General features: G+C 46.5%; 1 protein-coding gene across 1 annotated transcript; it reads left to right on the top strand.

Moving 5' to 3' along the window:
* Positions 1 to 86: 86 nt before the first annotated feature.
* LOC125756173 (solute carrier family 22 member 13-like) lies at positions 87 to 13,619 on the top strand. Its single transcript, XM_049411206.1, has 6 exons — positions 87 to 101; positions 144 to 217; positions 2,641 to 2,767; positions 7,280 to 7,374; positions 11,461 to 11,672; positions 13,570 to 13,619. The coding sequence occupies exons 1-6, from the start codon at positions 87 to 89 to the stop codon at positions 13,617 to 13,619; spliced, it is 573 nt and encodes a 190-aa protein (XP_049267163.1).
* Positions 13,620 to 14,140: the final 521 nt, after the last annotated feature.

Raw genomic sequence — 14,140 nt, 5'->3', positions numbered from 1 at the left:
GGTACTAGTAGCTACTGGTACCAGTGGCGTAGGCAGAAATTTGTTGTTCTTTTTTTTTGGGGGGGGGGGCACACCCTTGATGCGTCATGAAGTCTGGGCAGGTAAGTGTGGGCGGGTGTCATTTTGTGCTCGGTATCCCATAGGAGAAAAAGAAGTTCGGCGAGGTTCGGCGTGGGCACGGACCCGGTGTGCCACCCCCTCGCTACGCCACTGACTGGTACTAGTAGTAAAATACTAGTACTACGTGAATAGCCAGCTAGTCCGGTACGTAGCTCAAAAGCGTTAGAAACACAACTGAGGCCCACAGTACCCAAATGGGTATCCTGAACCTTTGAAGTCTGTATGACCGCGTGCAACAAAACCATTAGACCGAAATGACTTCTAATATGTTGTTTTGGGCGTCTATAGTTAAAGGAATGTACTATAGATGGTGTCGTTTAGCCTACAACTAAGATTGAACGCTTTTATTTCCCACGAGGACGCAGCCGAGCGCTCGTGCAGCGCGCAGTCATCTTTGTTTACTCGTGTTTTGAAGATGACTGGACACACGGCGCCACTTCTCCGTCTTCAGGAAAAGCAACATAGGTCAATAGTGGCAAGGCAAATTTGAACACGCGAATGCCGAATTGTCGCGATCTGTATCCTTTCTAACAACGGTACCCATTTGGGTACTCCAGGACCGATGAGGTTATCTTAGAAAGTTGTAGTCCGTGACAATTTATGGTATTTTCAGAAATCACGAAAGCTGCACGTAATTACAAATTATCACTATCGAATGTTCAGGGCGATAACGAAAGTGATCGCGTCCGTCGCTCAGCAAGCGCGACAAGTCTGTTGCGTCAGAACGGAACTGCCCGCGACATGGAAGTGACGAAATTTGAATGAAGGCGCTTCGTGGCCGTATCATTTCGTGAAAAGCGGCAAGTCATGACACTTGCGCCAGCTTATCGCTTTACCTACGCTTGTGGTGTTTGGTGCTTGTCTGTGTCTTTCAAGCTATGCGCAAGAAAACCACGATATCAACCTCTTCTTTCTCTCTGCAGCATAAAACTCATGGGCAGCTACTGCGGCGCTTCTTATCGCTGACATCGTTTTTTACGCCTGTTTATAGTTTAAGGAACGAACCTCCGCCGCAGTGGTGTAGCGGTTACGGTGCTCGGCTGCTGACCCAAAGGTCGTGGGTTCGATCCTGGCCGCGGCGGTCACATTTCGATGAAAGCGAAATGCTAAAGGCCCGTGTGCTGTGGGATGTTAGTGCACGTTAAAGAACACCAGGTGGTCGAAATTAACGGAGCCCTCCACGACAGCGTGCCTAATAATCAAACCGTGGTTTGTGGCACGTAATAAAGCGAGACTACCTCTAACCCTAACGGTTTCGTCTCCGTGGGAAAAGAAAGAAGAAAAAAGCGCATGGGCAGTAGACGCGTGGGCAAAAAGATGGCGTCGTGCTCGGACGCTCTGTTTTAATGGTGCAGATGCTAAATTTAGTAGACGTTCTCCACGATGCTCCTCGTATGTGCTCAGCGCAAGCGACGAAGGTGCAATGCTATCAACCGTTTCAAGGGCGCAGATCCCAAATTTAATGGACGTTCTTCTCCAAAGTCCGCTCTACAAGTTCAACTACATTCGCTTCAATCCACACATTTTCGAGCACCTCCCGATCGAAGGGAGATATACAAAGACGAGGTCGAAAGGCTCATCAACGTCGACGAGTTGAATGGGCCAAAGAAATGCGTCATGGCTATGAATGCATCGAAACACGGTTGAGTACGACGAAACATGCATGGCCGGTCTGCAAAATCAGACGCACTTCTTGGCCATCACGCCATGTGAAGATCAGATGCCAATCTCACTTCTGTACCATTCAAGCGACGTCGCAATAGATAATCGTTCGCGGTGTCGCTTCCAGCTTCGCGGTCCAGTCACCTTCGCAACGTGGATTGGCGCTTTAATTTTTTAGAATAGTATAAAGAAACAGACAAGCGTCACACTACGCACCCAAAGAATAGGCTGTCTACTTGGGTATTCCAGAATGCTTGCCGATTTTCTTGACCAGACTCTGCTTCAGCGCGCCTTCTATCAAATTTCGTCACTTCCTTGTCACGTGTAGTTCCGGTCTACCTAACAAAGAGGTCGTGTATTCTGCGAAGCGAGCGCCGTGAGTTTCGATGTCGCGGGTTCATCGCATCTTTGTCTATCACCTTTCTTGTTTTGTTTTCACGTGCTCGTGTATGTAAATGTTCACGTGCACATGAAAATAAACAGCTCCAGCTCAATGTCAGCGCCGCCTGTGTGTGTTTTTCTCTCTCCGCGTCCAGTCGCGCTATGAAGTTTGTCTTGCATATAATATAATCGTATGAGAAATTCTCAACAGGGAATGCCGTTGGAGCGAGAGTTTATGCACGAAGGCTTAGCTTCGTCAGTGTCTTTTCTTTCCCACCCACCTATAGAATTTCCTGAAGCTCTTGGGGAAAGAAAGAAGATTACATTTTAATATGTTTTTTTATGCTTGTCGTACGACTTTGTAAAAAAAAAAAACTGCCGTCACTTCTGTTGCATCTCGTTAGTCAAGCGTTCCTGTTTTCCAGTTGGCTTGGGAGCTCTACGGTTGAGTTGCACTGTTCTTTTGCTTTTTGAAAGGTTCGTCCCGGAATCAACACGGTGGCTCCTTTCCAAAGGCAAGACCGACAAAGCGAAGAAAATTATGTGCACCATAAGTAAAATCAATGGCAAAGACGTCGACAGTAAAGCAATTGATTCTCTTCAGGTGGGTATGTGTGTATGCTGACGAAGAAAACGTTATTCGTGTGTTGCGCATGTGTGCACGTGAACTCGGCAAATTTTCCGAATGCTCCAAAACAGAAGTTGAACGCGACGCACAAATTCCCTCTTGTTTTCAGTTATACGAATTAAATTATTCATCTACTTAACAATCACACTGCCGTCTAGCCATTACGCCGGATGTGACATCCACAGGATGTCTGCTGTCGCATAACGCAGGAAACGCTTGCGAGGCATCGTAATGTTGAATGTTGAAGAAACGCAAGTGGCAATTAACCAGAAGCTGTACAACGTACCTCCATATATTCTGGAATATGCGGCGCTAGAGTCTTAAACGCAATATTTATCAGCTAAACCTTCCTCTCTTCTCATCTATAGATGTGCGTCTGTTGTAACAATGAATAGAGAGTTCCCAATATGCCGTGGGAACGTTGCGACATTAGGTAAAGCAGATGTCCTGCTCGGACGTTCTCCCTAATTTTAGCTCTGACTTTGCCTTTGCCAGCTTCTGCACACAGTAGTGATGAGGTGTTTATCAAGAAAGCATAACTTTCATTTCAGGAAGGGTTACAGCTACCTATTATACATACAGCCTGGTGGAACGCCCGTTGCTTGGCGATGAGTAAGGTCAGGTACTACTGACTAAATAATTTAGCGATGAAAATTGTCGTAAGCTGTTAGGACAATTGAAGTAATCAAGGAGAGGAAGATGGTAGTTTACATACATGAATCAGGTGGTGTAGACGTCAGTGGGAGTGCTGCGTTATAAGGATGTGCGCTCTTTCTCCTCGGTGACCACTGCTTCTCTGGACATTGCCTGCACTCTCGTTCATTATTTCTGTTCAGGATCACATGCTCACATATAAATGGCACTTAAGGTTTCGTTCCCAGACATGGTGTTTATGGGTGAGATCAGTTGCCCGCGAGAAGCGCTCCAATTTAAAATGCTTCAGTACGGCGCACGGTTAGCGAGCAGCCCATAAACATCTCGCCTCGACGCTTACCGCTGTGTCTTCTTGTTATGTTCTTCCTGCTGAATGTGTGTTTTCGTTTTTTTAACACGAAGGTGTCTTGCGCCGGGGTCCACCAAGACTTCAGTGACGCATATCTGTCACGGATATGACATTGATAAAATGGACGCTAACAGATGAGAAAGAAAAAAACTATAAGAGTGTTCCGCCGCCCGGAACCGAACCTATGATCTCTCGGTCCGCGGCGATATGCCTCCGGCGTTCTACCGACTAAGATACTGAGGCAGATGAACGACACTTTACAAATGCGCCTTTTATCTCTCACACACGCTCTCTCGCACGGTGGTCTCTCTTGGCGGGGTAGGTGGGGCGGGGCGGTGCCGCCGTCTCTGAGCGGACAAGTGAAGTAACACGCCGATAGAGAACGATTCGACGACAACGTAGTTAAAGCATGGCTTTCAAGAAACCTGCCGGCGCGCAGTCTCGGAGGCCATGGTTAAAGCGTCTCGATACCAGCGAAAAACACTGGCAGCGCTAGCATCGAGCAGTCGTTCTAGAGGCAGGTATGTTCTTTGCGTTTCACTGCATTTTAGCGTGCGACGGCTAGATGTCGGAGTAGTGCAGCTTCCACATGCACCAACGGTGTTTATACGGCGCCGACTTCTTACAGTGTGATAGAACCGACTAATAAGACTACTGCAATCAGCGCTGCCGAAAGGCAACGATGTCGACGGTCGAATGTCGTGCCTTCGTGGAGCGAGACAGAGGCCAGCGGGACCTGGGACGCCTGCGCGCGTTCGCGGCTCAAGCTAGGAACCTCTGCCTCCTGTGTTGCTGATGCGCAGTGTGGTAGTGCAGCGTGTCGTTGGGTAGTGTATACATGAGCACAGGCCTAGGATACCCAAGCACTCGGGATCGCACACCGTGCCGTGTCTCTCCTCAATTAACGACGCTTTCAAGAAGTGCATGTCGAGTACACGTGTTTATTATGTGCCTGTTGATGTCATCTCTGCGCGGGATTCGCGATACGCTGTGTCCAGGTATATGTTAACAACTTCAGCTACCAGAACGTATAAATCATGACCATCGGTTAGTCGTCGCGATGAAGATGTGCCACTAGGCGTCAACGGTTTGCATCCACGCCAAATGGTGCTATAGCTGCCAAACACCAACATACATTGAACAAGCTCTCATATATCACTACACAATAAGCTCTACTTTTGTGAAGACACGTTTAAATTTCGTGTTATACAGATTCCTATGAAGGAGGGATCAGCCAAGTTTTCTTTGTTTCATTTTATGTCTGTGTTAGAGCCTCTATGTCCCTTTTAGAAACCGCACAAATGACTTCGTGAGTATAGCTTAGCTTGCAGAAGCTGTCAGAGCAACCATGACAGTCTGCCACAAACATGGCCTTCGGCCTTCTCTTCCTAAATAAGAGAACCTGTTCGGCTTAGTTTTATTTCGAGCGGTGCTGCGGAAAGCTTTCGAAAGTTTCGCGAACTCTTATATGACTCAAAGGGTGCCTTTAGCGCCCTTGACCTCTAACGCTAATAGAAGACTGTAGCAGCAAATCAAAGTGACCGAAAATATAACCTGCTGCGGGTAGGAGCCATACTTACCCATTTGATATGTACATTCGGTGAGCTACTAAGCGAGCCACCACAGTAACACAGCTCCTCGCATGTTCCTGAATATTTGCGGATTACTAACTAGAGCCCTCGGCTGCGAGAAGGTACTGGTTAAGGAATTGCAGGGTGGACCTTGCGCACGTAGGCAAATATCGGAGATTGTCGATGGTATGAGGCCCGCCTTAATTGTTTCATTGGCGAAAAAATCGCATTTTAACCTAATGAATGCGATAGCAACAAATTGGAATGTTTTACGAATTAAGGCTATAGCAGCTAACTTTGTTGGATGCACCTGCCATGGTGGTCTAGTGGTTATGGTACTCGACAGCTGACCCGAAAGTGGCGGGATCGAATCCCGGCCACGGCGGCCGCATTTTCGGTGAAGGCGAAAATGCTTGAGGCCTGTCTACTTAGATTTAGGCTCATGTTAAAGAACCCCAGTCGGTCGAAACTTCCGGAGACTTCCACTACGGCTTTCCCCATATCATATTGCGCTTTTTGGACGTAAAACCCAGACTATCTGCTAATTTGGATAAGGTGTCGCGTAGTTGCACAAAACGCTCGTTCAAGCGAATACGTCCGCTCCAAGGAGTGAAGCTGTTTTTTTGCTGCCTGTCGTCTCAAGGCGGAGTAAGCAATCGAGCCATACAGTTAGTACATACTATAGCGGAAAAGCTGGATCGAAAGAGCACCGGCCCCAAAAGCACCGTCTTACGTTACGTGCAATTGTTATTGTTGCCTGTGAAATTATTTACAGAACGACTAAGAACGCTACACAACGCTACTAATACTGGCATTATAACTCTAACACGCGCAATTTTACGAAGAGAGATGTGCGAACAGGGTCTGAAGCATATTTTTAGTATCTCGAGGAGAGATTGAAGGTTATTTAGGTAATTTACTGCACGCAGGACTCGTGATGCAGGAAGGAGTGTTTGCACGCGCTTTTGCTAGACGGCGCCAGTACGTACAGTTGAGTACGAGAGCGCGACCGATTGAACTTCTTGTAAATCGCAGTGCGTCATCGTCTGCGCTTTCTCTTGACATGTGCTTACAGCTCTACGTTACGTAACCTCACTTTCATTGAACCCGATGAAAACTGAATACTAACGTCAATTCAAGCAAGCGTCTCGGGAGCTGGTAACGTTCGTAGGGTAGTGAAATGGCGGTGCCCTTGTGGTCAGTGATTTTACTGTATGGGCCCTATGGGAAGTTTTCCCTGTAGGTCTGTACTAACACTATGATGCGAGCCCTCTACTGATGTCTGTAGCGATAGCGTGCGCCACAGCTCGCGGCCGCGCCCTTATTATCAGCGATAAAAAATCGCAGATGCTGCTCGAGCGACACAGATTCCCCCCCCACCGGCGCCCCTCCATGCTCCTTTGCCCGATGAAAGACGGACGGGGCGTTTCCTCTCTGCTTGAGCGCATGCGCCCTTCGTGCGAAGGAGATGGCTGGTTCGTCATTTCATGTCCGCTTCAGCCGAGTTCGTCTCCAGTGCTCGTGCGCTTTTACTAGCGCGTAGAACATACGATGCGCCGGGCGATGTTATCGATTCGGACTTCATACGGAATATGACGGCCACGGCAAAAACTCGTCGAGATTTTCTGTATAACTGATATCGCAATAAAAGCGCGTACTGCGGAAGATGCTCGTTCCGTCCGCGCCTGCGGACAGTTAACTATCCACTTTCATATTCCCCACTATATCTTTTATTTTCCTTAATATATATTTAGGTCAGACTTTTAAAACAAGATTGCTTATATCTTCTTTTGCTTGCTGATTTTTTTCGTTCATGCATTCTTACTGCATGCATAGTAGTAAATGTGAGGAATTAGTTTAATATGTAGTATATAGCGTCACAAAACTAAGTCGACGTTTTTCTTGTTCTCACAGCCTCCAGAGAAGAGCGACTCAGCCACGTCCTCTGCACTAGCGATATTCAAGTACCCCTCCCTACGCAGGAGTTTTGTAATAATGGTCCTTATTAGGTGAGTGGACATTGAGACTCGCTGTTAGTGGCTAAAATGGTACTGTATAAGCTAAAGCATATATTGACGTCAGAGAACAGGGCTTATCACAAGAAAACCAAGTTACAAGGCCTGTCCCCTTGCATATGAACATAGAACCTGGCACTATCTTGACATTCTCCTTGTTTTTTATGAGCTCGTTTGATTATTTGTAATTGCTGAACTGTTTTTGTTACTTCTCCGCAATTGTTAGGGTTGCTACAGCCTATTATCTTGAGACTAATTGTACCATTTTTAACCACTTCTATGCCTTTTTGCTTACTCCTGTTTCTTCGTATGTAGATGTCGTAGATGGTTTGCTTCGGAGCATTATTGTAATGTCTTGCTGCATTAGTTACGCCCTATCATTGCTAAGTCTTTGCTAATTGTCATTGGAATATATGAAATCTAAGCCTCCGTGCTAATTTGTTGCTTTTATATTGAAAACTATTTATATGTACCAGCTGTTATGATCCCCGATGGGATCGACAGTATGAATAAATAGAATATTATTTCTTGTCCGAAGGCCAAACACATTGACAAGTCATTACTTTTAAAAACAGGAAAAATGGACTGTCACTAAGGAGTTTTGATAAACTAAAACAACGATGGGGTGTCGGGGAGGAAGAGAAGAGAGCATTGCACACCTATAAACGATGGGCTAGGCCTCCAAGTCAAATACTGACACAGTAAAGCGCACAGTAAAAGTTGTGTTGTTTTTCGTTTAGAAGATTGCGCTAAATCCCTATTCTAATCGCCAATGATATTATAGAGTGCCAGAAGTAAGTTGATCACGTCGACTGTATTTTTCTCGTGTACTACTTGAAATAGAAACTGAGAATGAAGCCAGGAAAGCATAAACGCGTTATTTTTAGTTTTAATCGAGGAGTCATAATTATGGGAGAGGACAAAATGAACAATACACACGAGAAAAAATATATAGGCGACTCTATTGTTTGGCTTAGGTACCTTGTGCAGCGAGAACAGGTAGTGTCGGCATGAGGCAAACATGTTTTTAAATGCGAAGCATTTTCAGCGAACCTTTGGCAATTTGAAGTATCTATCTATCTATCTATCTATCTATCTATCTATCTATCTATCTATCTATCTATCTATCTATCTATCTATCTATCTATCTATCTATCTATCTATCTATCTATCTATCTATCCGCCTAAATTGGCATCGGAGGGTAAGGGGATTTGACGAACCGGTCATGAGAGGAATAACGTGCAAATCCTGTCGCGTACGTCGTCAAACCCTTACCTCCAGACACGTGTGGCCCACACCCAGTGTACCACGGGCCGCAGTGTACGGGTGTGCCCCACAGGTGACTCAGTTTATATCTACCCATGAACGGCGAGAACAGACATTGGTAATTTAAATGCGAGAGCGTAAAGAAAAACCGACGTCGGCAGCGTTGACCCGATGGATGGAAACAATAAATTAGGATCCCAGCAGGAATCGAACATGCGTGGATCAGGTATTCTGCGGGGCAATCATGGATTCTACCACAGAGCCATGCCAGGTCTATAAACTGGTTTGGAAAAACCGCCTGTGCAGGCGTAATAGCGGTGCAACTTCAATTGTGGTTGTGGTTCTAGCTATCTAATTTTGCAAGAAAGCAATAAACACTACATATGTACTCCGACGATACAGGCGTCATATCAGATTAACGTCTGTGACTCCAGTGTGGGCTCCGCTTTTATAGCTGTCTAATAAACATTACATTTGTATTCCTGTGATTCAACAAGCTATATTGAAGCATTGCGCGACTCCGCTGGAATACATCGACCAAAGTTACGTAAGATATTCACTATGACTGCACATTAAAGTGCACTTAGTTTCGATAATACTGACGTATGTACTCTAACGTGAGGTCTGACGTTACGTCAGACCATAAGTTACCCTTTAAACGCCAGTGTTGTCGACGTGCCTGGTAAGGCCACCATGTGCACACAGCTCCTACACTTACAAAACCACGTCGATCCTCCTCGTAACGCTTGCCTCAAAGCAAGAAAATACAGCATAGAAGTACTCGCTGACTGCTTCGCATGAAACCAACTCGTACAACGCGTGGGATCTGCGGAATTTTTATCAATATTTTTTATTGGTTTTGTTCATTTTTATGAATATTTTATTTCTAGCGCTTGCTTCTTATTTTAAGCTACTTTAAATTTCTTTGATAACAATTCTTGCTTTCTTTCTTTTTCTGTTCAATTCCCTGCTTCATACCCGCATATCCAATGCGGGCATGAGCCAAGCATGATTTCTTTCTCTTCCTTTCTTTCTTTCTTTCTCCCTTTCTTTCTTTCCTTCTTTCCTTCCTTCTTTCTTTCTTCCTTTCTTTCTTTCTCTCTTTCTTTCTTTATTTCTTTCTTTCTTTCTTTCTTTCTTTTTTTCTTTCTTTCTGCGCGTGGCTCTAATCCCCATACCCCTGGCTGATACCCTCATACCTAATGCGGGTATCAGCACACGTGAATTTATCATCAATAATATGGACGTCACTAACCCGCATTAGAGTGTACTAGAACAGGGGAGTGCTCGGAACGGCCGCAGCACCAATGTACAGAAAGTGAAGCCCAAACAGGGTCAATCCGCTTGCAGCGCTGCGATCGGTAGTCTGCAATGTGTCGCCGTTTAAGAGATGCGCGCGGCTCCGCCGAAGTGGTGCAGGGGTAGAATGCCCGCTTCCCACTCAAAAGGCCCGGGTTCGAATCGCAGCTGTAGATGGTGGGTTTTTATTCTTAGTCTTACCTTTTATAGATGTGTTGGTTTTTCCTTTGTTTCTTAAAGCTAGCTTGTGTTGCTACGTATTGCTACAAAAAGTAACGTAACATGTGGAACCTCGTTTCGAGTCTCGTAATCTCGAAAATCTCGGAGGCTATACTTTACGTTTTTGTTCAATCCCGGGTGGTGGCGCTGCAAATAACTGCGCTCACTGTCAAATTTCTTCTATTTTACTTCACATTTTGCGTTGCTTTTTGAACCAACACGTATTAACTGAAGCTAGTTTTAAGAAACAAATGAAAACCAATAAAGCTATAAAAGGTGACACTAGGAATAAAAAACCCACCATTTACAACTGCAATTCGAACCTGGGCCTTTTGAGTCGGAAGCGGGCATTCTACCCCTGCTCCACTTCGGCGGAGCCGCGCGCAACTCTTAACGACGACACATTGCAGACTACCGATCGCAGCGCTGCAAGCGCATTGACCCTGTTTGGGCTTCACTTTTCGAAGCTCGTTCCGAGCACTCCCCTGTTCTAGTACACTCTACCCGCATGTCATATCATTGACGTCACGACCTATCAGTCATGTTAGTCATAGATCCCTATTCTTCCATGCCGATTTTGGTATATACCAAGTGAACGAGACAGGAGTTTTTATTTTTCGCAGATTTCCGTTTCAAAACACGTAAACCAGAAGCCGGTATAACCTACCGGCTTGTCATCAAAGCTCCCGTGAGGGGAGCCGAAACGTCTTTTTTCGTATAAGATTGTGAACAAGGCTCTCGTCTGGGGAACCGAAAGGTCTTTTTTCGTATTCTTCTTAATGTCGGTGTCCTTCTTTGAATTCTATCATGTTACTTCCCTACCAGACGGGCGTCCGTCAAAACCTCGACTTCATTACCCTGGGAGTGTAAGCCAGCGCCGCTGGTGTGTATGGCAGCGAATGCGAAACAGCCTTTCTGCTCGAGGATGCCACGTAGACCTTGAACTTCACGAGCTCGAAACTAACCAATAAACTCTGGCATACTTAATGAGGGCGTTAAGCGTCATGTATCATGCGAGACTTTGTTGATGACCGCCTTATGGCTTCAAGTGCTATCGCTTTTGATGAACCCGAGCTGCCCTCTGTCATCCGTCTAAAAAAACATCAAGGAGTGTGGCATCTATCTAGCGATGAATATACAGGTGAGTTCCTTCTTCTCGGGCTCTAGTCTAATGAAGCCTGTGGTACAAGAGCGCCCTTAAAAGAATGAACTTTATCTATGATTTCCAAGTGAACAGCTGCTGCTTGCAGGAAACTGTTGCCTTCACGCCGGCTGATGCAAGTGCTTTTATGCAGGCTCATCGCGTGCGTTGGGAACCAAGTGGGCCAGCTGTACGCGGCCGCCGCAACCGACGATCCGTTTGTAATGTCATCGGCAACCAACGCCGTCGACGTTGTAGGCATTTGGCTTGCTGTGCCGATGGCTGACAAGTTCGGACGCAAACCGACTGCATTCTGCTCCTATGCTCTCGCCTGCTTGTTCTATCTGGCTTCGGGTCAAGTGTACGGTAAGAGAGGAAATTTTCACTGCAGTCTTCGAGTGGCGGTAAAGACCGACGCGCGGTTGCATGAATAATATAAAATGTTAATTGGAGAAGAGTAGTGTCTTTTCTTTTTGGCTACAAAATGTACTGATCAATGACAGTAAAATAACTGTCGCCATGCATGTGCCTGACACCTGACAGACGACATGTTCACCGGTATTTCTTAATTTGCATCTGGTATTCGCAGCCAGACCGCAAGCAAGTTTCGCAAGCTTTTCGGTCGCCTGAAGAAAGTCTATTTTTCCTATTGAAATTCTAGCAACAGTCTATGCAATCTGTTTATATATTCAATTAAATATATCGCAGCGCTAACTTGGGGCTTTAGCATGACTGGTAACCGCAACAAAATAGTAGTGAAACCATAAGAAAAATGCGAGTAGTATTTGGGGAGTAGTATTGTAGCAGTAATTGTAGAAAGGAAGTACACACAAAGAGCGAAGAATGGCACAAGAAATCAAGCAATTTTAATGTTGGCGAGCTGCTTGCCAGTACCAACTAAAAAAAAAAACTTTTGGTAAGTAACGAGTGAATGGGACAGGCAGACAATTCCATAGCTTCATTATTTGTGCATTTGTGGGAAAAAATGTATTTCAGTGTGTTAGTAGTGAAAAAAAGGTCTTGAATTGAAAGCGCGGCAGCATCGCGTACGACTTTCTTTAGGAAAAGTGATATGCTAACGATCGAGAAAGCCCAGAGGTGGGGCTCCTAGTTATATAAAAATTTCGGAGACAGAAAGTGAAGAGGGAAAGGGAAACAAGGTAAGAGAAACAAGAGAGAGAAGAATTGGCTATAACTGAGCCAAGAACTGATAAAGGTTACACTTCAGTTACAACACTTCTCCATCAATAATACTGGAGACGCTGCACAGGTTTCCGCTGTCGTGTTGAGCGCCGGAGTTCTGTGGTCACTGTAGGTTCCCTGGTCTTCTGCTTTTCTTGGTCTTCGGTTGTGGATGATGACTGTAGCTCGTGTGGTGGCTTACGGCGTTGCGCCTTCACGCTTGGTCCTGATCCGGAAGTTTCTTGCGTCGTTTTCGACATAGGCATACTCTCCCCTTCTCTGTCACGTTGGGGTTCAACCGAGTCTCTCCTTGTGTGAACTTGATCCACCTGTATCCGAACAAGGCCCTCTGGCGTCTCGACTGTCACCATCCTCGCTCCGTCGGCCGGCTTTACCGCGCCGGTCTTCCACATTTCGCCCTTGCCAAAGTTGCGGATGTAAACATTCGTGTCCGGTGCTAGGTTCCACTCATCTGATTCACCTGATCTTCCTGCAATCAAGGGAGGAAAGCACGTGTTCAGACGAGACCGAACTTGATAGCCCAGGAGAAGCTCCGAGGGAGAATTGCCCGATGCGAGGAGTGTTCTCCGGTAATTAAAGAGTAGTCTGCAAAGGCAATCTTCTAATTAGCCCTGGCTAATCTTCTTCAGACCATCTTTCACGGTTCGAACAGCTCTCTCTGCAAGGGTATTCGACTGGGGATGAAACGCAGCCGTGCGCAGGTGAGCTATGTTGTTCTTATAGATGAAATCGGCAAACTCTTGACTAGTGAACTGCGTTCCATTATCTGAAACAAGGGTGCGGGGAATGCCGAACCTGCTGAACAAGCTGCGCAGGCTAGTGATAGTCGAAGATGTGGTCGCCTGCTTCATTGTTACGGCCTCGATCCATTTGCTGTGAGCATCTACAAGAACAAGGATCATGCTTCCATTTATTGACCCCGCAAAATCTACATGTACTCTCGACCAGCTTTCCTGGCACGTCGGCCAGCTAACTGGCGGGGCAGATGCCGGCATGGGTCGATTTTGAATACAGCTTGTGCACCTCGCTGACATTTGTTCGATGTCGTTGTCCATTCCAGGCCACCAGAAAGCCGACCGAGCGATTGCCTTCATCGCCGATGATCCTTGATGAGTTTCGTGCAGCATGTGCAACATTCTATGCTGCGCGCTGTCTGGAATGACAACCCTACGGCCCCAGTAGAGCGAACGGTGGGCCAGCGAAAGGTTGAATCTGCGGTCGAAAAAGGGGAGTAATCTTCGTTCAGGTGCTTTAGCGCTTGTAGGCCATCCATTCCCTGTGTAGTGCACAACCTTGGCCAGTACAGGGTCACTGGCGGTTAGCGCCTGCAATTCCGCTGTCGAGACTGCACTTTCCTGTACGGATGCGTGGGCCAAAACGTACTCGGATGGCTCGCCGTCCGCGGTTGGCTCCGAAGTTTCTTCTGCCAACCTACTGAGGGCGTCCGCGTTCAGGAGCTGCTTGCCTGGAGCCTACTGCAGCTTGTAGCGGAATCCGCCCAAATACAGCGCCCAGCGCTGTATACGAGCAGCTGCCAGCGGTGGAGTGGGCCGATCCGATCTCAGCAGGCCCCCAGGTGCGGCTGGTGGTCTGTGACGAGGATGAACTCACGGCCTAGAAAATAATCACGG

Source organism: Rhipicephalus sanguineus, chromosome 11 (assembly GCF_013339695.2).
Source record: "Rhipicephalus sanguineus isolate Rsan-2018 chromosome 11, BIME_Rsan_1.4, whole genome shotgun sequence".
NCBI lineage: Eukaryota > Metazoa > Arthropoda > Arachnida > Ixodida > Ixodidae > Rhipicephalus > Rhipicephalus sanguineus.
Note: the sequence above shows the minus strand (reverse complement) of the source record. Positions and strands in the feature narration are given on the sequence as shown.